The 25,737-nt window shown below is 41.3% G+C and overlaps 2 protein-coding genes across 11 annotated transcripts in view; both read right to left on the bottom strand.

The window, feature by feature from the left end:
• Positions 1 to 4,746, bottom strand: part of CERS5 (ceramide synthase 5) — a 30,103-nt gene extending 25,357 nt beyond the window's left edge. The window contains exon 1 of one of the 6 annotated variants that reach the window (XM_081129158.1): positions 4,311 to 4,746. In XM_081129158.1, coding sequence (XP_080985284.1) covers positions 4,311 to 4,507 — 197 coding nt within the window. In that variant the 5' untranslated portion in view covers positions 4,508 to 4,746. The remainder of the gene's footprint in view (positions 1 to 4,310) is intronic. The other 5 variants (XM_081129157.1, XM_081129159.1, XM_081129156.1 and 2 more) reach the window with 5 other exon arrangements.
• A 2,462-nt stretch (positions 4,747 to 7,208) lies between these two features.
• The window catches only part of LIMA1 (LIM domain and actin binding 1), a 76,465-nt gene continuing 57,936 nt past the window's right edge, over positions 7,209 to 25,737 (bottom strand). For 3 of the 5 annotated variants that reach the window (XM_081127157.1, XM_081127159.1, XM_081127160.1), the window contains 5 exons: positions 23,758 to 23,865; positions 20,310 to 20,367; positions 18,364 to 18,473; positions 11,027 to 11,160; positions 7,209 to 9,478 (listed from right to left, as the gene is read on the bottom strand). In XM_081127157.1, the coding sequence (XP_080983283.1) occupies positions 8,464 to 9,478; positions 11,027 to 11,160; positions 18,364 to 18,473; positions 20,310 to 20,367; positions 23,758 to 23,865 (1,425 nt within the window). In that variant the 3' untranslated portion in view covers positions 7,209 to 8,463. Of the gene's footprint in view, positions 9,479 to 11,026; positions 11,161 to 18,363; positions 18,477 to 20,309; positions 20,368 to 23,757; positions 23,866 to 25,737 lie in introns of all 5 variants that reach the window. The other 2 variants (XM_081127156.1, XM_081127158.1) reach the window with 1 other exon arrangement.

The raw sequence follows: 25,737 nt of genomic DNA, 5'->3' as shown, positions 1-25,737 counted from the left end.
GTGATCATCCTTTTCAATCTCGCTCTGCTGGATCTGCAAACCTGATTTAATTCTGTGATTTACAATTCAATAACACCCAACAGAACATCTTTAGGGATGCACTGGAATGGGCAGTCTCCTGTATAGCCTAGTCAGCGGCCAAGTCCATTCTCAAAGCCTCTCTTCCCTGTGTGGAGGACCTACTCACACTGGGTCACAATGCTGTGACATGACATGGTTCTAGGAGGGGGAGAGCAGACCTGTCAGGAAGAGGGGGAAAAGTTTGTCCTCTTCTTAGGGGAAATGGGGGAGAACAGGAAAACAAAAGGCAGTATACAGCGGAGGTAACAAGGTTTACAAGAGGAAGATGCAATGAGTGGTTAAGAAATGTACATCCACATACAAAAAGAGTCACTACTCTTGTCAGTTACATGACAGCCAGCAAATGAGTACGTTCAGTCCCGGTGAGAGAGAATGATACTGAGAAGGCTCTTTAGACACCCCAGTGAGGTTGCCTAGGAAGTAACAGGAGAGAAGAGGGGATTGGAATAATGAATGAGCAACAAGGAGAGTTCTAATCTATCTCCTGCATAATTCACAAAATTTTCTTCTGGCAACATAAAGCTCTTTACAATATATTCAAAATAACAAGCGTATATAGCTCTGATGGTGTCAATATTAAGACTCAAGCTCCTACTTAATCTCAAGGAACAAGTGTTCAAGGGACTAGATATTAAATCTCAAACAATTTATCTTTAAGACCAAATTTAAGTAAGACATAGCAGACCTAGCTTGAACCACCCTTTCCCTCAATCATCAACATCCATTAAAAGAAGTTTTAAAAAACAGTTGGAGGAGTTTCTCTCTTTTGATAGGTACAGGGTAGCATGAATTTGTGTATGGGGAGAGAGGAGAGAGAAGCTTTAAGAAGGTGCATAACATGCAAATATAGTATGGCGAAATTTAACAACAAAAACAAAGGAATTCTAGTTTTGCCTCTCTCAGTCAAGCCAAACATCTATTTCAGACTGAAGATTTAGATTCCAGTTACTCTGGGCAACTGAGTAGGCGAAGGTGGACCCTTCCCAAACTGTGAATAAGTATTTACTGACCACATGCTACATCCATGATATTTTTGCAAGGTGCAGGCCATCACAATGCAACCAGTCAGCAGAGGCCCACAAAGGAAAGCCTTCCATTCTTTGGTAGGTAATTCTCTATCTGTAGTTCTTTAGCAAATGGTTAGCTAGATATAAATACTTTATTTATATGGTCAAGTAGCTTTTCAAGTCATCCTTATCAGACGGGCTGCAGTTCACCAGGGAATGTGGGAACTTAAAAAAATTAAATGCTCATTGTGGTTCATGACAAGGAAGAGAAAGTGAGAACAAATTGAAAACTCTATATTTATTCTTTGGGAGATTCTTAAAACAACACGAGTAGAACTTATCAGGGGGCATAGTGTAAGGTTCATTAAAATATGCATTACTACAATTAAAAAAAATTTGCAAAGTTCAAGTCAAACACATTATATTAAATAATCAAGAATAAGATGAGCATGAATTTGTTCTCCAAATACTAAAATAATAGGAACAGGAGGTTAAATCTTAACCCTTGAAAAGGGGGTAAGGAACAGGAAAAGATGGCCACATTATACACAGTGGCAAGAGCCAGGGGCTGGGGAAAATGATGTACATCTTGGTTCTAGCTCTTCCCTAGCAGAGTATGCAACCTCTGAAAAACTGTCTTTCTTTCTTTCTTTTCTTTCTTTCTTTTCTTTTTTCTTTCTCTTTCTTTCTTTCTTTCTTTCTTTCTTTCTTTCTTTCTTTCTTTCTTTCTCTTTCTTCTTTCTTTCTCTCTCTCTCTTTCTTTAGAATATTTTTTAAATTAAATTTATTGGGGTGTGGAGGTTTCTAAGCCTTACTTTGTCTGTAAAAGGAAATTGGAATTCTAGCTCTTATAGTCTATGATGACTGCAAAATTGCTTCTAGAAATTAATAGGTAGAATTTGAGAAACGAGAAAATGTAAGAAAGACGACTCACTATCAATATTTCTGATATATCTTTTTCTATACTCGATAAGCATGGCTTCTATTTATTACCTTTATGGAACACCAGTGTAATAAGAGGAACTGGTAATCCAGCAGTCAATTTTATTGCTAACTAGAGTAGTAGGTCTTAAAGAGAAACAAAATAGCAAGGCTGCTTCTAGGGTTAAACTTTCCTAAGATCAAACATGAGATGAACAAGATACTGGTCTATACTAGCTAAGAAATATCATACTAGAATGCTTTCAGCTCAGTATTCCCATCCACCCCTACTCCCCTGACACTGGAGCACCATAGAAACATTCAGATAGAATTCCCACAGGTAAAGGATCTTTTCCAGTGGCCCTGCCAGGGGATACAGTCTTCAGCCACCTGGGAGAATGCTTTGGAAATCTGAAGATAATGTAAGTTTATATAAAATGGGTGTTTATAAGCAACAAGCTATTTCCTCTTGCCACTAATGTGGAGAGACTTCCATATTGGTATATATTTATGTGAGAAGCACAGAATCTTTTCCTAGGACAATAAACTTTTTGAGGGGGTTCTGAGTTGTGTATTTTCCTTTTTAGTCATTACATTGTCTTTCTCTTTTTTCAGCCCTCATATAGATGCTAAGGTAAAGAGTACTTGGATCAAGGTTACTCCTGAGAGAGATAAGTGGTTTGTGTCTCCACCCTAACATTTATACAATGACTATAATACTTTAAAAACTGTACCACTAAGTTCCTGAGGATCCATAAAAGGCAATTAGATATTTGGGTTTCATTTGCTACAATTAAAAGCATCATATTTTTGCACTTGAAGTCTGGCAGAGCATTTTGATGATAATATACAAACACGTAAATAAATGGATGAATGACTAGCTAGCTACATATAACAAATATTTTTTGAAAGATTTTTGTGTCATAAATAGCAGGTAAATCAAACAAGTAATCCAAAACAGATAACACTAATTTTTCAGAAGGTAACAGGTTATTTCTGGGCATTCTCAGAAAGGGCATTCATGCTCTATATAAAGGCCAAATGAACAAAAGATGTCAAAATGCCACCATTGCCTGAGACCTAGTGGAAAGTCTCCTTTCCAGAGTCTGAATAGACTTGGTCAAAATCACACACAGCTGTAAGTCCACATTATAAAAATCACCACATCAAGTCCTCATTCAATATCTTTTTTAAAAAAATATGTTTTTATTGATTTCAGAGAAAGGGAGAGGGAGAGAGAGAGAGAAACATCAATGACGAAAGAGAATCACTGATCAGCATCCTCCTGCACTCCCCCTATGTGGGATGAGCCCACAACCTGGGCATGTGCCCTGACTGGGAATCGAACCGTGGTCTCCTGGATTATAGGTCCAGGATCAAACACTGAGCGACGCCAGCCGGGCTGAATATCTTAGTTAGATACAATCCAGTCACTCAAAAAAAGGTGAAATCACTTTTTCTAACACATGGCCTAATAAAGTATGCTGTGATTCTGCTAAACTCACTTAGAAATCTGGCTCAATACAGCAGTTTTCTCTCATAAACCCTAGGGCTCTCCATCCTTTCAAGATGACCACTCCCCCTTCCATCTCGGCCTCCAAGGCCCGTTCTGCAACTAATCTGACACCTTTCCATACTTTGGAAGCCTCAGGCTCCACCACACCCTACCCCTACCAGATTTCTACTCTTCTACAGGCTCTGGCGGAATTTTACTGAAACACACACACGTCGATGAGCTGACAAACCAAGGTTTAGTGCTACCTAATCCTGTTCCCATCAACTCTCAGAAGCTAAAGCGTCCTCACAAATCTCAGATTGCCATGAACCCGCTCCTTTTGCTTGGAACGTCTGGCTCTTGCGTTGACCCTTCAGCTTCCATGGCCCCAATTAGCTCGGGTCCCCGTGGCCCCCTTCCTGTTCCTCACTTTGGGTTCTCGGCCGCAGCTCACACTCAACCTGTTTTCTCGTCTGTCGAATTCTTGGAGGTTAGGAGGAGGCCTTTAAGACCCCCTCAAGAGACCTCCGGGATCTAAAACTGAATGGGCCCAGCGTCCCCCTAGTCTCTCACTCTTGCATTGTCCACGCCCCAAACTCTCTCTTCGCCTGGGTTCGGAGACCACCTCGGCCACCCTCCGCGCATCCCGCGCGGCGGCCCAGGCTCCCCCGGCGCCCCCACCCCCCCCAGCCCCCTGCTTCCGGGCTTTCCCTACAGGGCTGCTTCCGGTCCTCGGCCTCGCCCCTGCGGCAGCTCCGCCGGCCCGCGTCCCCAGCCCTCCGCGCCGCATGCTCGCCGGCTCTCACCGCTCGAAGAGCAGCCTCACGGAGAACACGCCCGCCGCCAGCGGGAACACCGAGAGGATGTGCCGAGCCTGCGGGTAGCCGTAGCCGTCGCCCGGGCCCTCGAGGTCGGCCCAGCTCACGTTCTGGGGCATCCAGAAGCGTTCGCTCCACAGCCAGCCCCACAGCAGGCCCAGGGCTCCCGCCGCCGCTGTCGCCATCTTACGCCCGCCCCGCGGCCGCCACAAGCTCAGCTGCCGCCACAGCCAACGGAACCCGCCGGGAGGCGGCCCCGGGGCGGGGCCGAGCCCGCGGCCGCCCCCTTCCGGCCCCTTCTTGTTTCCCGCGCGTCTCGGCCCTCCTCCTCCCCTTAGCTCGGCCTCTTCAACGCCCCTCTCACCTCCCCGCCCACCTCGCTCTCTGCAGATTCCCCGAACCCTGTCTTGGGACCTCGCCCTCCAACTCTGGCCACACCCCTTCCCGAGCCTCCCACTCAACCCCAACGCGCCTTGGGGCCCCGCCCCCTTCCCGCCCCGCCCCCGCCCCCCTTGGCTCCACCTCCACAGGCCTCTCAACTCTGGTCCCGCCCTTTTCTGCTACAGGTTTCAGCCACGCTTCTCCTTCTCTTGTCTATCCAATTACCGCCACACCCCTCATTTCGGGCCTAGCTCCCTAATGGGGACATTCCTTTTTCTCAGCCCAGCCCACTCAAAGCTGTTCGCGTTGCCGGGCAGGCTATATATCCCGCTACCCATCTCTCTACTCCCAGCCCCCCTCTTCCTAGGGCTTACCTCGCCATCTCTGCTGGCCCCGCCTACTCCTCTCCACCAGCAGAGGCTAACTAGAATGGTCTTAAAACAGATTTTAAAATCTAAGTCTCTACCTCTTATCTAAGGACAGATAAAGTAACTGTAACTAGTATGGCAAGCTTACCCAAAGTTAAAAGGTTTCAAAGAGAAAGGAAGAAGGAAAAACAACAAAAAAACCCCAGCCATTCTAAGGAGTACACTAGATTTGCTTAAATTCATTGGTTCTCAAACTTTAGCTCAGGCATTAGCTTGTTCCATCTCTCACAAGGAGAGTTTGTTAAAAGTTTCCTAGGCCCCATTCAAAGAGATTGATTCAGGAGGTTCAGGGGAGGATCCATGAGTTTGCATTTCTCATTTCTAACAAACTCATAGGCGATGCCTTCGCTGCTGGTCTGAGAACCACTGCCTGAAACCATTTTTCTCCAAATTCAACAACAGCTTAATGGTAACAGCCCTATATTCAAGATACATTTTAAAAGAAATCCTCCCTGATCCCCTGGGAATTCAAATCAGTGCCCCAAGGAACAGAGAACATGCTAACTTGGTGTGCAGGAACCAGCACACAATGATCTTGGTCTCAAGATCTATTCCCAGCCATGGCCGGTGTGGCTCAGTTGATAGAGCGTCCTCCCATGCACTGAAGGGTCTCCTGTTCAATTCTCAGTCAGGGCACATGCCTGGGTTGCGGGTTCGATCCCCAGTGGGGGTGCATGTGTGAGGCAACTGGTCAATGTTTCTCACATCAATATTTCTCTCTCTTCCTCTCCCTTAAAAAAAAAAAAAATCAATATATATGTTATCTGTCACCAGAAAAACACATTTGTATCATTTCTCAACCTCTTGGCTGTTACAAAACATATTGCTCATGAAATATGTAATATGAAATATGAAAGCTTTGGCAGAAGTGATCGCACCAGCAAGATGGTGGAACTAAGCTGGCTCTGTAGCAGTCATGAAGAGTCTCCTTAAGCATCTCAAATTCCAAGCTGGCTCCTTTTCCCACTTCACCAATGAGGAACATCCTATTGCCACCACTGACTATCAAGTCCAAACAAGTTGCTTTCATTCAGGAGAGCTGAGAGAATAAACAATAAACACTTTTTATTTGGCTGTCGTTTGTTTTTTTCTAAGAATGCTTATTGTTATCTGGCCATTCTCTTAAAATGATGTCCTTTTATTATACTGATTATGGAGCTAGTCCTTGTATCTACTCTCTATACCTATATGCCTATCTTAGCTCTTGAAAGGCATAGAAAGGGGTTCTAAGTGTACCTGATACATGTACCTGATACATGGTGACATATTCAACTGATATCCATAAATGCCAGCCATAGGCACTCAGACTTTTTTGTATAAAGTCAGTAGATATTGTACCATGCAGAGCAGTGAGTCACACAGGGAGGGTAGCTAAACTGAAGCCAGGATTGGACATTTTATGAAAGTCAGCAGGAGCTTCTGGATAACTGTTCAGTGAATAAGGCTTTCTAACTGACTTTAGTTTGTGGTAGAACAAGAGCAGAAGGTAGTACCTGGCCATCCAGTTAGAAGACCCTCACACACACACTATCCCTGGAGAACATAACAGGTGACTCAAAAAGCATGCCTATCTCCAAGAAAATCCACACTCTCATTAAAAAAAAAAAAAAAAAAAGTGCCTTAACAATTGGGTCAGTTGCCTGTATAGGCAAGGAAATCAAACAACCAACTATGCCTCTGCTCAGAGTGGAAAGCAAGTCCATTTTCAGCAGAGGCATTTGGAAATTCCATTTGGCATGTTAGGCATAATTGTAAGGTAAATTATTAAATGTCGAGTACAATTAACCATTTTAAAAAACCCACCATTGAATTCTGAATTGGTAAAACAAATGGCTCATTTTGAATGTACATATTAATTCTCTTGCCAAGTTGCTTTCAAGAAAAATTTGTCTTCTTTCAGGGAGGATGAAAGCCCCAAAACCATCCCAACACCACCACCTAGTGGTGAGATATATTCATAGCGCTTCACTTAAACAACATCAGATCTTTTTCTTTCCAAACTGTTATGGTAAAAGTAGGCCCTAAGAGACCGTAACAATGTAAAAAAATAATGGAATGGAACATTGAAAAATTCAAATGTAAATTTAAAGCTTTATTGAATAAAAATGTTTCAGATTAAGCAAGACTGTAAGAAAGCAGAATATTTTACACCTCCAAAAAATATTAGAGCTAAATCTCTAAAAATGCAGTACAAAGAAAAGCCTATAGGTTAAAACACCTCTTTTCCCCACATATAATTTGGAATATCAATTATGTACAACAAATGTACTCAAGTTTATAATGTTCCAAAGCCTTAATACTAGAAAGCCCCCTCCCCCCACACCCCATAAAGGCCTATAATTGGTTTAATTGTACCCTGGGAATACTGTCTGCCATAAAAATCAACATCTTTTTGAGCTGATACAAATTTAACAACTAGTGTCCCAGAAAGAGGATATCTGAAGTGAAATATAGTGTTTGGGGGTCTGAGCTCAAGTGGTTTAAGGCATTTTCCCCCATTACTCCTCCTTTAAACTCATTTTGCTCTAACATGAAACATGGCAAACAACAATAAAAAAGATTTTGTTAAAATACTGCATGTTTCAGCAAATTATGAGAAGCACAAATACCACCAGAGAAGAAAGCAACCCCTTGGGGTATAGTCAAACTCATTGGCAAATAATATAGTTTACTTGGGAGACAGTGGATCTCTCCAAGCACCAAAGGTGCTTCAGAAAGATAGCTGTGTTATATCTCAAGACTCCAGTTTAGGATGTGATTTAGAGAGCAGGATACAAAGCAATAAATTTCCCATATATATCTGAATAAGAAAATTAACCTAAAATTTTAAAAAAGACTAAATAGTTGATCTCTTAATAGTTGAATGCTAAATAATTAAATTGGTATTCATTTAAAAATATACAAACTGTGCCCTTTATACTAAAGTGCATTCAGTCATAATGTTTAGGCCTCTAAATCCCTCTGTATGATTGAATTTTTAGTGTACTAATCCTCTATCTATACTAATCATCTATCTATTTCATACTGCCTTTGGGAAATACAGCGGAATCTGGACTGTATCAGTTGGAACATTTCTCTCCTCCTTTATAAGACCTGAAAGCACTTATGAATATAATCATGGCTAAAATAGAGGATTTAGGTGATGTTATCTCTAGCATCTAGAGATAAGTGCAGTATAGGATTTTATTTTTGAAGCAAGAACTGTTTCCCAAAATTACTTCCACATAAATTACAGTTTGTGCTAAGATAACTGTTTGCATACATCACTCTGATAAAGGGCAGTGGCTCACTAACACTAGCACAAATATAAGGCCCAGCACCATTGCAATTTATCATTCCTCCTCCTCCTCCTCCTCATCATCATAGTACCGATTTCTCTTTATCTGCTCCTCTATGGACAGCTCTTTGACTATGTCTCCCTCCCAGAATCCCACATCCTGGGACTTCTGGTTCTGAGTAGTGAATTCTTTAGTGGTGGTGTCGTCTGCAAAGCGAGACCAATTTGGAGACTTGGGTTCTAGTGGAGACTGCTGTTTGAAAAGGTTTCTATCATCTTCATCTACGTTTGCACCATTTTCTACAAGATTCTCACTCTCCATCTCAAAGCCATAACCTTCCTTACTTCTCTCTGCCTCCCCTCCTTTAGATTCCTTGTTCTGCCAGGTTATTTTCCCCACACCCCCATTCTTCTCAGAGGCCTTGGCATTTTCCACGTGTTTCCTTCCTGCTGCTATTCCTCCTACAGGCTCCTCGCTCCGCTCGGACACGCTCCAGCCCTTCCTGAAGGGCGGGGACGAGGTCTTTGGGCTCTTGACGGAAGCGGTTCGAAATGAAGCTGCTACAGTGAATGGGCGGCTTCTTTCCTTCAGAGAGGAAGATCGCCTCAGCTTCTTCAGATCCAGGTCTACATCCTCGGCTGCTTCAGGCTTGCTGATTTCATCCTCGGGAGGCCATTTGGGCTTGGATACTTTGATCCCTTCCTCCAATGTACTTCCTGAACTGCCAAGTTCAGTGGGGGGCGGCCAGGCGATCCTTAGCTTCTTGGTTTCAGCTGGCCTGTCTTCCTTCTCAGGCTGAGAGGAGGAGGCCTTGGCTTCCATACTTGCCGTCAGCTCACCCACCTTAGCAATGGGGGCATCTTCTACCCCTGGGCTTTGAGGGGTCTCCCCTGCATTTGGAAGCTGGGCTGGTCTCTCCAATGTCTCTTCATTTTCACTTTTGCTTGCCCACAGATCCTTGTGCGGTCTGTGCCCAAAGCCCTCATCATAGTTGCCTTTAGATTTAAAGAGTTGATTGAAGTGAGGCTTGCAATAGATTCTCCCACGTAATGATGCGTATGTTCCTAGACTGTTGTTAAAAGAAAAAGAGCATAAAGTTAACAAATCTGTATATTCCTATTTACACCAGCAGGCTGAAAACTGGCGATTCCAGTATTTTTAGAAGATGACAAGTGAGAAAAAATATACTTAAAAGCATATCAATCACCTAGGATACTCTACCCTTTTAAATCACAATTGTTTTATTATCCTTATAAAGAACATGTTCACTTCCAGACCTGAACCTTCACAAGACATCCTTCTACCTGGTACACGTTCCCATTTTCAAATGATTTCATTACCCTCTGTCAAAACTGATGTTTTTTTTAAAAAAACTTCATTCAGGAAGTCTTGCCTAGGTAATCCCACCTATCTCTGATCACTCATATATTTTCTAAGTATTTACAACCTATAAATACTTATAATGATATTCCTTTGTAACAAGCTGAATCTTCTTCCTCCTAGTTTCCCATTTGTGTTATAATTTAAAAGCATATCGCTACAGGAATGGGTACAATGTGCTGCAGACAGCTGGCAGGCAACAGATACTAGTAACTGACTACAAGTAAGCTACAGCTAATAGGAGACTGGTGAGCAGTAGTTGGGAAGTAAGTCTACCATAATGTCAGTGCTGGACAGGCCTTTAGGAGAGTTGTCTCTCACAGGATAACGAATTTTAAAGGGGGTATAAAAACAGAAGCATTTCCATAGGAGAAATATAAAAATTTTAAAATTCAGAAAAATGTGCTTTGGAGGAAAAAAAAAAATAGTGGGCAAAAAAGAACCAACAAGTGGAAGTTAGAAAAGCCCACTTTGGCTCAATAGAAGGGAATGTCGTCAAGTTAGAGCTACCTAACACTGGACCTGGCTGTCACCTAACACTGGAACTGGCTGTCGTGAGGCGTCAAGCCTGCAGATGTGTCATGAAGATACCAGGACATCTTTCAAGAGCATTTTAGAAGGGATGCTTGCTCTGGAAGGAAAGCCGGAGGAAGTGACATCTTGGCTTCTCCCTTCTCTAGACTCTATATAATTTACGAGTTAATATGGAATATTCCCCCAATTGGCCACATTTACATCCATACTTTGAGTTACTTGGAAGAAATGATACACATAAGGATTATTTTCTCAGAAAGAAAATGAAGCAACATACAGAAAAATACATGCTCTTCAGGGTCTATTATTATTGCCATTGTTACCATTTATACAGTGCTCAGGACACTGTGAAGGAAAGGCTTAGACATTTATTCTCTTGAGATTTCTTAACTTTATGATTCTATGACTCCAAGGGAAAACATTCTACTAAATTAGGTCACAGGGGGTTTTACCTGCAACCCTATTATTTAAGCTTCAGTCCTAACATGTAAATTAACATATCAATGTACCAAGAAGTTCCAAACACTGCTACCATTTGATATGAAATACCTGTCACTAAATGTTACTTTTTACTTTTTTCAGGGGCCTTCAACTAATAGTACACTATCAGCACAACAGCTGTTAGTACCAGCGCTCTAAAAGCCAAAGACTCCCTCCGGGGGTCTAACTATACAGAGAGATGGCTTGTTTTAGTCTGGCTTACCTAAGTTTGTTGTTGCAGTAGGAGCAACGGAAGCAGCTGATGTGAAACACCTGCTGGTTGGCCAAGAGGCGCTCCATGGGGTAGACTGTCTTCTGACATTCCACACAGGTCTCTCTTGCAGGTGCCTGAAACTTCTGGGAAAGGGAAAAGGACAGTTTTCACTTAGCAGAGGCAGTGATGAGTTAGTACTCTGCTGAGATGGGCCCTGAAATTTACTTCGTTATCGAAGGGCTCCCTAACCTGGACTGTCAGTTCTCACAAGAACACTGAGTCTGCTGTGATACTATCAGCTGACTCTGAAGCCAAGAGGCTGTCCTGAATACCCTTCCCAGACTGTCTGGCTGACCTAAGTGTAGCAGCCACTGAGGATGGGTGGGACTAGGGCTGGATTGTGGAGAAAGGCTTAGAAAGGCTACAATATACAAAATGTTTCCGCAGACAGGAAATTAGGAGAAAATATCACACACAAGAAGAAAGAAGTTTGATTGTTTCATTCAAGTGCCAAGGAAAAACAGGACAGACTTTTGTAAGAACAAATTCTGAAGGAAAAAAATTTCAAGGAGAGGAAGAACATTTGGCTTTGGGAATTAGGAAAAGACACTTTGATAAAGCATCTTTTAGTTCCCTCTGCTTATAATATTGACTTGCTCAATTCATAAGCCATAATCTTATTTTATTTTAAAATTTGTATTATTATTTTTTTAATCCTCACCTGAGAATATTTTTTTCATTGCTTTTCAGAGATAGTGGTAGGGGGACAGAGAGAAACACTGATGTGAGAGAGACACACTGATTGGTTGTCTCCTGCACACGCCCTGACAGGGGCCAGGGATGGAGCCTGCAACTGAGGTACAATGCCCTTGGTCAGAATTGAAACCGGGACCCTTCAGGCCAGTGCTCTAACCATTGAGTCAAACCGGCTAGGGCCATAATCTTTTTAAAGTAAGTCAAAACTGACACATAAATGGAACAACTTATAAGAGAAAAACTATTTTATTAGGACTCTAGAAGAAAGCATAGCCCAGTAAAACTGTAAGTTCTGCCACCTTTAAAAAAAAACACACCAATGGAGAATAAAACTAACATAATGGGGAGTGGGAAGTCAGAACCCATTGTTTGTAAAGTGTGGGATAGGGTGAGGTGAGCATGAGCACAGCTGTTCTAGCTGGTAAATCCAATCCTAAAGAACATAAAATACTTGGTATTCTAGCATTGATAAAAGCCAGAATTCCAAAACTGGTTACATGGCTACTACGGGTGGGGTTACCAAGTCCTTAGGTGTGTGTAACCCTTGACTTGCCCCAACAGAAACACCTCAACCAGTAAATGCAAAAGCAGCTTAGGTTAAGGTGGCCAGGAAGCTCTCACAGCACTTTGTTGCCAAGACCAGTTGGTGGTAAATAATGCAAATTAGTTCCAAGGTCCAGGACCTGAATGGTTAAGGTAAGCCTAAAATTAACCAGGTATGGGTAAGATAGAATTTAGATTTTAAAAAAATCTGAAAATAGACCAATAAAAAATTCACACTGCTGGTTCACTTGTCACATGATTCACTAGGAGGTAAGGCAAAAAATAGAAATGGTTTTCCAAGCAGATTTGGAAAGGAAATGAGAATTGAAAATGGGCATAAAATGGAAGTAAAGGGAAAGATCTGTAAAAAGGAGTTTAATAAAATTAGCATGAAATTCCCAAATAGCACCAAAGGATGTAAGAATGAAGGAGCAGAACTGAGTGAAAATGGTTCCTTAATATCAACCCCCTTCATTCCTAGGGGTACAGTCCTAAAAAGAAAAACTTAAAGAGTCAAAGACCACAGGCTACAACCTAGCTCACCAAGCATAAGGGAGATATTTAAATGTGATCAAATGTTACTATATTGAACGCTGTTGGAAGTAATTAAGGTATTATTTGGAGCTCTGAATTCTTTTTTTCTTATGAACACTTCTAACAAGATAGGACTTAAGTGGAGATGTCCTTGAATAGTTTAATTAGGTTTCTCTAAAAGGACTAGGCCCTTATCAAGCAAGCAGGAGGTACATTAAAATGCAGAATGATTGGATATAATGGCACAATTGAAGCCACTGGAGAGAGCTGGTACAAATCACAATTCACATAATGTAAAAGTAATAGGACAAATGTATTTATCAGATTGAAAACATTTTTCAGCTGCAGGGTGGATTCTGTATTTTTTTTTTAACACTTGACTTAGGAAAATAAGTATTCATTCTGGCCAGTAAAGACAGAGCAGGACACAATTTCACATGGTGGAGGAGGTATTGGGCAGGGAGGGTTAAAGAGCACCCCTCCCCTGTACACACACACAGAGAACACGCTGTGGGAGAGGGGTGCAGCCCAGTGAGGAGAAGGGAGAACCTGAGAGAAAGCTGAGAGTTGAGCTCACATTAGGAGGAAAGTGGAAGGCAGGAGCAGAAATGAGGTGCCAGGAGCAGGAAGCAGAAGCTGGAAGAGACAAACAGGAACCTTCAATGAACACACAGCATTCAGTGCGCCCGGGGCGCTTCACTGCCGCTGAGCTCTAGCTCAGTCCGGGACCCAGATCCACGAATGAGAAGATCCCGGTTTCTTTCTTTTTCAACTATCTCTGCTAATCATGGCAAAATCAGCCTCTCACATCTACCTGAGGCTGGCACATGCCCCAGCTCAGGAGAGAAGGCTCTTATGAGCTTTCGCCCACACAAGGAGTCGTTCATTAACAATTCTTCAGTGTCTTACTACCTTCTACACCTGGCCCGCAATGGCTCCTTCTCTTTCACCCACACAAGCGAAAAACCATTCTTCCTTTTTAATATCAAAATCATACAGGCAGACCTTGTTTTATTGCACTTTGCTTTACTGAGCTTCACAGATGCTGTTGTTGTTTTTTTTACAAATTAAAGGCAAGACCCTCCATCAGCAAAAAATTACAGCTCACTTTGTTGTGATGGTCTGGAACTGAACCCACAGTATCTCCCAGGTACGCCTATAAATTGTGGCTCAGATATCTGACTAACCACTAACTTCTGACTAGCCAGACCTACCAGATTCCCATGATTCCTATTCATTTTTTACATAAACCCCTTTTAATATTATTTAAGGTTTATGAGGCAGCTGCCCAAGGGCCCTTATAGTTTCATAAAGACAAGAGGATGCCAACATGGTACAATGCCAAGTCAGAGTGGCTGTGGCTGTGCCTTCGCTTTATTTCCTCTGTCCTGGGCTCTCAGCCACTTTTCTGTAATTGCCTCCATGTCTATTCAGACAACAGGAAGCATAGTCAATGCCCAAAAATCTCTACCATTATGGTAGGCCTGGCATATATCCTGTTCATGCCTTCATGGCATGCTCAGACTTGGCACAGACACATTAAAAACACTGCCAATATTAGAATGTTAGACATTTTTTAATCTTTACAATATATATTTTTTCAGTGTGTAAGATGTTTTTCCATCTCCCCTCCTTTTTCACGTGTAGAAACTAACGCACCAGGATGTCAGGTGCCTTATCAAAGTTCTCACAGTCAGTAAATTAAAACTCAGAACTACTGACTCACAAACCAATAGAGCATTTTCTAATTTTTCCTGGAATGTTAGATTTCCATAACTAAAGGAAACTCTTTGGGAGAAGAGCGCAGATGCTAACTCAAATGAAAATAACCTCACTACAGCACTTTGAATAAAGTACAGTCTTTGTTTCAAATTAAAATATGCAGATAATAACTCTGAGATACTTAGGAATGAATGAGGTAACACATAAATAATGGATGTTCATAAACACTGTCATGTCTTTCTCATCTGAGGGATCTTACAGGGCCTCTGCTAATCAGTATCTACTTAAAGCTATTTTTCTAACAAATTGCATGAGTTCATCTATATTCTTTCACTCTCCTAAGTATATTTTTTAGTCTAATGAAGGTTCCAGTGGGGTACATATGTGTGTGTGGTGGGGGGAGGCAGCAGCTGGCAACGGGCAGTGAAGCTAACTAGCCTTTAGACATAGCGAAATCAGAAGGGAATTCTGTATGGACAGAATTTCCCTCCTTCCAATTTGTGCAAAATACCTAGACAATTAAAATTAAAATTCTTCACCACACAGTAAATGATTGGGCCGGCTCTGTACAGCTTTAACCCTTCCTCTAGCTTTCTGTGAAACTTTTTGAAAGCGTTTCAGGGATATTCACATCTTAAACAGACTGCTCTACATGTTGAGGACAGGTTAGTGCTCTGAGAAAGCAGTAATGATGTAGGTAATGAGAAAAGACTCTGGATGCCCTTCTAGCGTAACTGTGATCACTCTGCAAAAGAGCATAAAACCTCCTACCCTGTCTGTACAGGGACAGCTGGCAGCGCACAGAGGGGGTGCCATGGCACACATCCTCTCATGTAGTCTGCCGTGTTTTCTCTCCAGTCATCAGCAGGACCAGCAAGGAAGCCTGGGACTGGGCTGTCCTGGACACAGTTGGGGCAAGTGGGTGTTCCCAGGGCCAGCTACATCTCCTTGTACTTCTTCCCTTACCTTCCCCTCTGGGAACATTCAGGGGAATACTTCTTTCAATGGGAGAACATAAAGCTTAAGAGACCTCTGGGTCTCTTGAGTCAAAAGGTTCTGATCCTTCTCACAGGGTCCACTGAGCTCTGCACCCAGAATAACACATTTTTGAGAAGGAATCTGCAACTTCGACTTTATTAGCACCAAGTCTCATCAATTAAGCTATTTGGCCAGTGTTCAAAATATACAAAGTCCTTACTTTTAAAGACCAGTATTGCGGTTTTTTAATTAAGCTAAAATTTGAAATGAGTTGAGTCTGGGCCTTAGGTGTCCTATTTTCAATAAATGACAAGGCACTAAGGAAAAGTTTCTCCAGCTTTCATGGGACCCAAAAATCTATTCTGAGTGAACAAGGTTATTCTTAGCTGTATGTAATTTCCCAAAATGGAGAAACAACTTGCTTCATGGTCTATAACCACGAGACCAGTTATGCCAGCAGGTCTTCCTGTAAATACTAAAGTATCTATACACTTGCCTGCAGAATGTAAATGGTACCTTTGAGGAAGAGAAAATAAACTGCCCTTAAACAAAAGTGGCGATGTGATTGGATCCCACCCCTCGCTCTGTACATCATAACCTTTTGAGCTTTGAACCTCGGGCAAACAGGCGGCAGGCCAGTTTACTCCTGTCTTTAGGCAATGTTCAAAACCTGAGGTGTACGGCTGGTGAAAGCAGGCCTGTTTGCATTCTACTGAGTGACCACGGCCAAAGAAACAGGCATGGGCCCGGGGAAGGTGCACAGGGAGCTTTACCTCCATCTCCGCTTCGTAGTATGCCAGGCAGACCTGAGTGAGACGTCTGTCGCTCACTGCTCATCAGCTCAGACCCTGGAATTTGAATCAGGAAGGATCTTAAAGGTCCAACCAAGGCCTAGGAGGTCTGGTCTAGCAGTTCAGGGAGGGACTTAAGACTGGATTGAGCCCAGCTGGGTGTGGCTCAGCGGTTGAGCATCGACCTAGGATCCAGGAGATCCAGGTTCAATTCCCGGTCAGGGCACATGCCCGGGTTGCGGGCTGCAGCCAATCAATGACTCTCATCATTGATGTTTCTATCTCTCTCTCTCCCTCTCCCTTCCTCTCTCTGAAATCAATAAAGATATATTAAAAAAAAAAAGACTGGATTGAGACTTCAAAAATATTCAAGTACAGATTTCAGTTCTTAGATTAGCCATGAAATTTCCCTAGTCCCTTAGGCACACAGAACCCACTTGCTAGCTGCCCTTGATCCAGAACTATAACCCAAGGACTACATCTGGGCAGGGCTGCTCCTGAAGAGGAAATTAACCCCGTGGCATTTACTACTTTGTTGGACTCCAAATACTGAAAAGAGGAAAGTGCTGACGAGCACGAGCAGAAGGCCAGGACTGGAGAGGGGCATGTCGAATACACGTGCAGATTCAATCACTGTAAATAACTCAGCTCTTTCTCCCGATACTCACCTTCTCTTGCTACTTTCTTTACCTTTTGCTCCTTTTTCATAAAGTTTGCTCTCCTTATGAACTTCTGCTTCTTTTAAAATGTTTATGTTTACTTTCTTTACCCCTTTTTAAACCCACCCTTTAAAGCCTGCTCTCTCCCCTTTCCTCGCCTGTGTGCTCTCCCCTTCATTCTTTTTTCGCACTAGGGCTTCCATTAGGGCGCCGGGCATGCCCACGGTGCAGAGAGATGGGCATGGCGGGTGTGTGCATGAGGATGGGGCACTATGAACTGACTTATTTTCAATGTTGTGTTGCTCTCTTAAGTTTTGTTTCAAAACTTAACATTTGAGAGAAACTCAGCAGGCAGAAGAGAGCAACACAACATTAAAAATAAGTCAGTTTTAATAATAATCAGCCTACAACAGGTGTTGGATTTTTTTTTTTTAATCTTCGCTTATTTTTATGGGAATATATAGAAAGGGAAAAGATGGTTTTAAAAATTGGTGGATAAAACGAGACCATAGGTTGAATAGCCAAGTAAAATTTTCTTGGGGTACAAAAATTTCGTACATTCCTTAACATCTAATATTATATCAAAGCCTAAGTGTCAATTTGAATGTCAATTTTTACAGCAAATGGGCTGGCCAACCCCCACTGGAATGTATACATTCTTTTCTTTCTTTTTTTTAAAAAAAATATCTTTATTGATTTCAGAGAGAGGAAGGGAGAAGGAGAGAGAGAGTTGAAACATCAATATTAAGAGAAAGTCATTGATCGGCTGCCTCCTGCACACCCCCGACTGGGGATCGAGCCCGCAACCCGGGCTTGAGCCCGGACCAGGAATCGAACCACGATCTCTTGGATCCTAGGTTGATGCTCAACTGCTGAGCCACACCCGGCTGGGCCGCATTCTTTCTTTAAATATGCTGACCACTAATCATGTGATGGTCAAGTTCCCCAGACCAGGGAGCCACTCTCTTGAAGTTGACATTGCACATTCCTGTCCAATGGGCTGATTTTAGTTTAACGGATTTCTCATGTTTCCCACTTTGTGAGCTTTTACCCATTCACAGATTTATGGACTTGGACTTTAAAAAAATCAGGTTATTTTCTTTCACTTGAGGTTTTTTTTAAAACTTTTATGAGTTTTCCAGATTTCAAACTGAATGCTACTACCAGTGAGCCTGCGCACCCCCATCCAGACCCAACCATCTGAGAGAAGCAGCGAGACTTCCAGGAAAAGTGACTGGCCTTAAGTGTGTCCTTATTTGGTATTTTTATCCCTAGGAAAGCAAAAACGGGTTATAATGAACATAATGATAGAGGCGCAATGAACTCCAGCGTCTAAAGGCTCAGAGAGAAATTGCCATCATACCTTTACTGCTTTGAGAGGAGAACTTTCAGAAAGGCTGGAGGCTCTGGAATCTGAACTTAGTGGCTTGGGATGGACAGGTTGCTGGATCTCACTCTTAACCTGGGAGTTACCTGCTTGAGTTACGAAAGGAAGACATTTTTTAATACCTCATGGGAAGTCTCAGAAAAGGTTCCTCCCCAAAGCCAAGTTTAGGCGCCTTCACTAATAACAGGTCCTTACGCCACCAGGAAAAACACTGCTTTTCTACTGCGGAAGAGTCTAATGCGAAAAGCTACGCTCTTAGGTTCTCTCACAAATCAGGTTCTCAGCCAGGAGGCTTTCTCACCCTTTGTCACAAACAGTAAGAATTCAAACCGCCCTATATAAGGCACTTTCTGCCCTGTAGCTTTTGTCATTGATTAAAAAGAGATTATTTTATTTTATTTTATTTTTTTAGAGAGAGAAAGAGGAAGAGAAACATTGACGTGAGAGTGAGACATTGGCTGCCTCTTGCATGCCCCCTTGCGGGGACAGAGCCTGAAACCCTGACTGGGAATCAAGCCAGCAACCTTTTGGTGCATGGGACAATGCCCAACTAAGCCACACCGGCCAAGGAACTTTTGTCATTTTTAAAGGCTGTTTTAGACTTTGATGACTTTTTGGTAGTTAGCACTCCCCGTAACTCCTTCTGGGGTGCTTGAGAGCAGAAATTCATAACACATATGAGAGAGAGAAGGAGAGAGAGAAATTGACAGTCTTTTTGGTCAGTCCTATAGCAGATATCCATGGACAAAGATTATGGGATGAAATTCTTTTCATAATCACTGTGGTATCACCTGCATAAGTTAATTTCCTGCCAATACATTCATCGTGTGGAAAACTCAGAAGAGGCATAGAAAAGTCATTTACACAGCTACTAAGGAAACATAAAATAATTCCTTATAGTCTAGAGTTAACAAAGTACTAAAAGATTAAAGCCTATTTTTCAAAAAATGTTTTGCATGCCTAGTCAAAATTCAGAAAAATGTCTTTCTTTTCTTTTTATTTTTAAGATTTTTTATTGATATTTAGAGAGAGGGAAGGAGAGAGAGAGAAACATCATTGTAAGATTGAAACATCGTTCGGCTGCCTCCTGCACCCCCCCCCCCCCACTGGGGATCCAGCCCACAGCCCAGGCATGTGCCCTGAGTGGGAATCAAACTGGCAGCCTTCTGGTGCACAGGAAGGTGCCCAGCCAACTGAGCCACACTGACCAGGGCCAGAAAAAGTTCTAGTCCAAGAAAAATGATTGCAAAAGGAATATTCTTAGATTCAAGCAGCAAAAGTTCCTCTCTGAATTTTTAAGGTAGGGTTTACTAGAGATTTGTTTAGCTCTACTTTAGTTGCTGAGTTTTCAGGGTCTAATAAACTAATTAACCAGGGAGAAGGGAGAAATCCAACTAATATATATAAAACACTGAGAAACAGAATCAAAGTGGATAGAGTAAAGGAAAAAACCAGAGGTTTTTATCTTTGGGAGCAGGAAGACTCAAAACCACTCCAAAATAGGATGAATAGGTGATGACATTCAACATCAACAGAAAAATCTCTAGAGTCTGGTAGCGGATGGACTATGTACACATTCAGACAAGTAGGGAAAGATATTTTCAATAGGTTACTCAAATACCAACTCTTTATCCCTGTAAGTTAATGAAATCCTTGGCTAACCTTTTATTAAAATGAAACTTCAAAATTAGTTTTTACAGCTTTAAACCTGAAAAGATTTGGTACAATACGTAGGATAAGTTCAATGAAAGAAGCACCAAAAGTGTTCAGTTTGCCCCGCATTAATATAATTGAATTTAACCTCTCCCTAGCCATGAAATGTGGGAAGGGTATTCGAGCATCAGTCCTTAAAACCAAGCGAAAGATCTGATCGGCACTGACAGCAAGGGGGCCACCCTCCAGATCTAAGAACGAATGCTTACGGAAGTCCGCTTCAGCAGGGGTGGAACGGACTGCCAGGCTATTCTCAGTTGCAGAAACCTACAAAAAAAGAGCGGTGGGATTAAGAATCACATTAAAAATAAATGAACAAACTGCTGTTAATGCCATAGAAACCTGCTGACTCCAGTCAGTCACTGGCTGCCTGGGGGAAATAACGGGCCCCAGAACAGCTGAGCATTTAAACAAGAGGCAGCACAATGTCTTTTATGAGGATATTAACATGCCTCTCAATTACAGAGTAAGGCCAGAAACAGACTGCACTCCGCTGCCAAAACTGTGCATCATCTCCCTTTATAACAGAACTTCTAAACCATATCTTTTAATTCTCATAAAATAAAAAAGGCGAGGGAGCAGCAAACAAACCCTCTATCGGGGAGAGCAAAGCCCCTCACCATAAACCCTAACTCACATAACCATAACTCGCTCCAAGGCAAAATAAAGTCCTTACATATAGAAACTATTCTTATTTTCCAACCAAATACATTCTACTGAAACAAGCTTACTAGTACAGAAGACTTTCTGATAGCTATAAAACAAATGTATCTAAAGCCAACCTCCAGTATTACCTTCAAGGTTGGTTTCCCTTTTTAATCCGTCTCAAAATAGCAGTGTTTAACAGATGGCAGATCTTATGTATAGGTGTATATTTTCCGCAGAAACCATCAAATTTAAATAAAGAACCTTCCACTAGCTTTCTCTCTCCTTTCTACAGGCCCCTAGGCCTTCCTGGTATCTTTCTCCACACTCAAATAATGAGGGGTGAGTAGGGACCGAATGTACACTCTTCATGCAATAATTTTTTCACTTAGATGTCAGGGATTTTTTATGAGTGATGCTGAGAGTTTATATCAGGCTGTCTAATGTACTGAATAAATTTAGATAAAATATTGGAGATTAAGTTGTTGCCTGACTGCACCTGAATATTTTCCCCCACCACTCTCTTTTCATTACAGGAATTCTGACACGGTACAAAATGAACCAGTATAATAACAGCTGATATTTACTGAGTCTTTACTATGATTACTGAAATGATCACCTTACATGCATTATTTCATTTAATGATACGAAATAAAATTTCTGAAAGTTGTGCATGGCCATAAAAAGCTCTTCAATTCTTGCTAATTAGTAGGTGCATCCATCCCAGGATGTTCTCTCACCTCTAATTTGGTCACCTTGAACCTAAAGGGTAAAGCTAATGCCAATCATGACATCATTGCACGTGTCCAACCCAGATGACTTCACTGCAGGAACAGCCAAGAGAGAGCACGTGAGATTCTGCTCAAACATTTCATTAAAGGAAAGTACAAGTTCATTCACAAGAGGAGAAAGGGAAGAACAATACCTTTACAAAATAGTCTATTTGAGGCAAGTTTGTCCTAGTATTAATGTCCTTTTGTAACAAATCGAAGTTCAAACAGATCTTAGGTATTGGTTAACAAAAGCTAGGCAAACAGCCAAAAGGACAGCTGAGGCTCTGAAAAAGTTTATGAATTTTAGGGCAGCCAAGTGCTTATGAACCTGCAGTGTGTGCTTAAAGACGGTACCCTATCTTTAACACCTTTCTTCCCGCCCACTCCCCAATTCATGATTCAGTTACACTGATGCTTTTTTAGGCTATAATTAAAATGTTCTGATCCTCCAGTTCAGCTCAGAGTTCAAGTTTCAAATCAGCACGAATTCAATCAAGAAGAAAACATGAAACTAGATACAGGGACAATCCAAGCAGTTTTTTCAGAGGATCATTTCTCAAACTATGCTCCTAGGGTACATTGGGGGATTTCAATACTAGGAATATTTTCCCCCTAAGTATCTTTTTTATAAGATATAAGGAAAAATCCCAACCATATTTACTTAGTTATTCTTAAGACATAATCTTCCACTTAAAAAATGGGAAACCCAGACAGTCTAATGAGAGAACTCACTTGATACACGACATGTGACCTATGCCACTGATGCCTGAGCCCACTGTTGCAAGGATATATGTAATTTATTTGGTAATTTTGTGATTATGAAACACATTACTGCCAAGTATTTTGTCTTATTATTTCAACATCTATTTGTGATGTTTTTGTAAAGTAAAGTGATTTAATTTTTCTAAATTTTTTTCCTGTTCTAGTCTATGATTCAACTTGTGTAGTCATTAATCTGAGAGCATTCTTCTGTGTGCCTGCTTTGATCCAACCAAGTGTGTAGTGTATCTCATGAGTTCCTGTCAGTGTTAATACAGAAAAAATTTTAAAGTCTGTTAGAGTGACACAAGTTTGAGAACTATTGCTCTTAACCAATTTTTAATTATCTCTTCGTCTTTTGGGAGAATGGCTTCAAGGTGTCAATACGTATAACAGAAACAATGGTTTTTCTCCTAAGATTAATCACTGTAATAGATTTAAAAGCTCTTTCTCCTCATCTAACTTAACATTTGATTATCACATTGACCAAAAGACCAAAGAGATTGGGTAATGGATTGGAAGAGAAAATGATAAATTCACCTGACAGTCATATTGTCACTTACTCCAACTAAGTCATTCATCTAACAATAAGCCCAAACAATACAAATCTCATTTGCTTAAAATCTTACCCTGGCTTTCCACCACTGCAGGACTACATCCAAACTCTTAAGGGTAGCATACAAAGCTTCTCAAGACCCACTCTGGCCCTCTCCCTCCACCTGTCTCTCACCATTGCTTGTATGCACCTCCTGTTCCAGCCAAATCATCTTGGTTTAGATCTCCGACTTCCAAATCTCTGTTATGTCTGGAATACCCTTCTCTTGTTTTCACTCAAAGTTCTCCTTATTCACTTGGCCTATTTCCACACATTTTTCAGGACTTGGCTCAGACATCACCTTCTTGAGGAAGTCAGGGCAAGTGTCCTTAGTCTCAGCTTCCATGGCCCTGAATAGCACCTCTCACAGCACTGGTCACACTGCTTTATGATGGCCAACCTGTTACTCGCCTCCCTTCTATTGTTAGCTCCCTTGCAGATAAAGACCACATGGGATGGTATGTTCATACTTGGTTTTTAAGCTTAGCATTTCCTATGCTTAGCAGAGTGCCTAGCTTTCAAAATACTTTGAATGAAAGAATAAAATTTTCTTGCATAAAATGAGTTAAATTAATAATATACAGATACTTTGAAGATAATATTTCTAATCAAAACATAGTTTCAAAAAATCGCTTTAGCTCTACACCCTCTGAGCATTTGCTGAGCAAAAGAATTTTCCAGTGAAGGTTCATTATTTGGTCAGCTATAAGTTGCAGAGCTCCCCAACTGAAATTATGTGACCTGCAAAAACAACAATCTGTCCTGGCAGCTGTTACCAAATTCCCAGACACTCCACAGCCCAGAGTTAGAGTGGTTTCTAATTTTAAGCATCTAATTTAGAACACATGCTTCCTTGGCAACTGGACATCAGACTTTTCAACCCACCTTTTCTCCATCCTGATGGGAGATACAGACCTCAGGACCTGGGGGCACATTCTCCTTTTGCTCCAACTTATGAATTTTGATTTCACTGCCATTTGCTCTCAATTCATTCTAGAAAGTAAAAATAGTCTGTGAAATTTTAAAAAATTCTCAAAATAATAAAATAAAATAAATTCTCCCTATTATATTTTCTTCATAGCACATCTATTAAGTAAACTTGGAATGTGGAAAAAAAAATTCTTTTAAAAGGCCTCAGATAAAATCAACCCCCTAATTCTCACAAGCAAAACCCATTGATCTGTGAAATGACAAAAGCAGCTTTGTGGACACATACTTTAGAGTTAAATATTTGTACACTAGTCTAAAACCAGATGCTCATTAGATTACAGACACACCAACACAGACACACACACAGACCACCCCCAGCATACAATGTTCTTGTGATTCACTCTTCTAGCAGCAGAGCTTGTGGGAATGCAAAGCTTGTGAGTTTTATCAGAAAAGACCATTCTGGAGCAGGGAAAGGAGATGCCAAGTGCCAATAATTAAGAAAATATACTGACCATATATATATATATGCCCGGCCTGGAAAGAGAGACAGGGATGATGTATGCATATGAAAACAAATTATATTTAATGATACCATAAAACAACCTATTTTTAGTGAGACTTTCAAAAAACATATTTTTGCATAAATTCATACATTGTACTAAAGACATACCTTATTCTACTTCTCATAACAGAGCCTCAACATAAAAAGCAGGCATTAATAATGTCATAGGAATAAGCATATCAATTTTTTTCCCTTGCAAAGAACACTTGGGGCAAGATATTAAAATTAACTTTATCTATTAGACCCAAAATTAATATAGAGGTAGATGAATATGGGCATTTCCTACTGTTAATCTGCTAGTAATCTAGTACCTTTCTGTTCTCTGTGATTCTTTAGGCCTGGGGAGAAAACAAATAATTTATGGCCATAGGGCCAATGAAGGGAGTGTGAGTGAGACTGACTTAATCAGGTGTGGAATTCCAGATTAAGGCACACATTCTGGAGGTACCTCTACAGGGAGAGCTGGCTGCGGGCACTGTGGAAGACAACCGTACCGACAGCCCAACCAATCATTCCTAATCCCATCTCAAAGTCCAGCCTCCAGAATCACTGCCACAGTTTATGCCTTGTTACAACCATCCTCTGTAAGGGGCCTGAGAAATTCTTTTGGTATGAGATAAAATGTACTTTTTACAAGAATTCCTAAAGCATTTCAACTCTTAAAATTTTCAGAGATGGCGAACTGCATTGCAGAAAGTATATGGAGTTAAAAAAAAAAGTCACCGAACAGGTTTTTCCACTCAGGAAGTCACCTGGTCAGAATGTTTATAGCAGGAGGGCCTGAGAAGCAGCAAAATCCTGCAACACGAGGGAATAAAGCTGAACAGTTCACCGATCTGGGGTATCTCCTGACCTGCCTTCCAAAAGAAGTCTAAGTTTGCTCATTTTTCACACTCACTGCTGATTTACACACCTCTTCTTAAAATTACAGGGAAAAATCAAGATGAAATTATTCATTGCCCAGAGACTTAGGCCACCAATAAATGCTGCTGGAAAAGGCACACTTAGTAATGTGGGAAAAAGAAGGCCCTACTGCTGAAATACACATTATAATTTCCAATAGGCACCAGTTTCAGACTGCTTGGGAAGAAATAAAATTCAATACTAGTCTTCCACCTTGGTTAAAAAATAGGACATCAAGAGATTAATGGTTTGTAATTTGAAATCTTAGAAGAAACAAATATTTGAAAGATACATATAGAGGTATGTGTACGCGTGTGTGTATATATGAATAAGATGCATTTAAAAGGTAACTTCAATTAAGCAGTTCCATAGTGTCATTCCACAGGTTAAGCCTAGGTAAGTATAAAATGGAAAGATCTTCCACTTTATTTTATATTACTTTAGTTTTAAATATGTTTTTACTGATT

This window comes from Miniopterus schreibersii (assembly GCF_964146895.1).
Source record: "Miniopterus schreibersii genome assembly, chromosome: 2".
Classification (NCBI taxonomy): Eukaryota; Metazoa; Chordata; class Mammalia; order Chiroptera; family Miniopteridae; genus Miniopterus; species Miniopterus schreibersii.
Note: the sequence above shows the minus strand (reverse complement) of the source record. Positions and strands in the feature narration are given on the sequence as shown.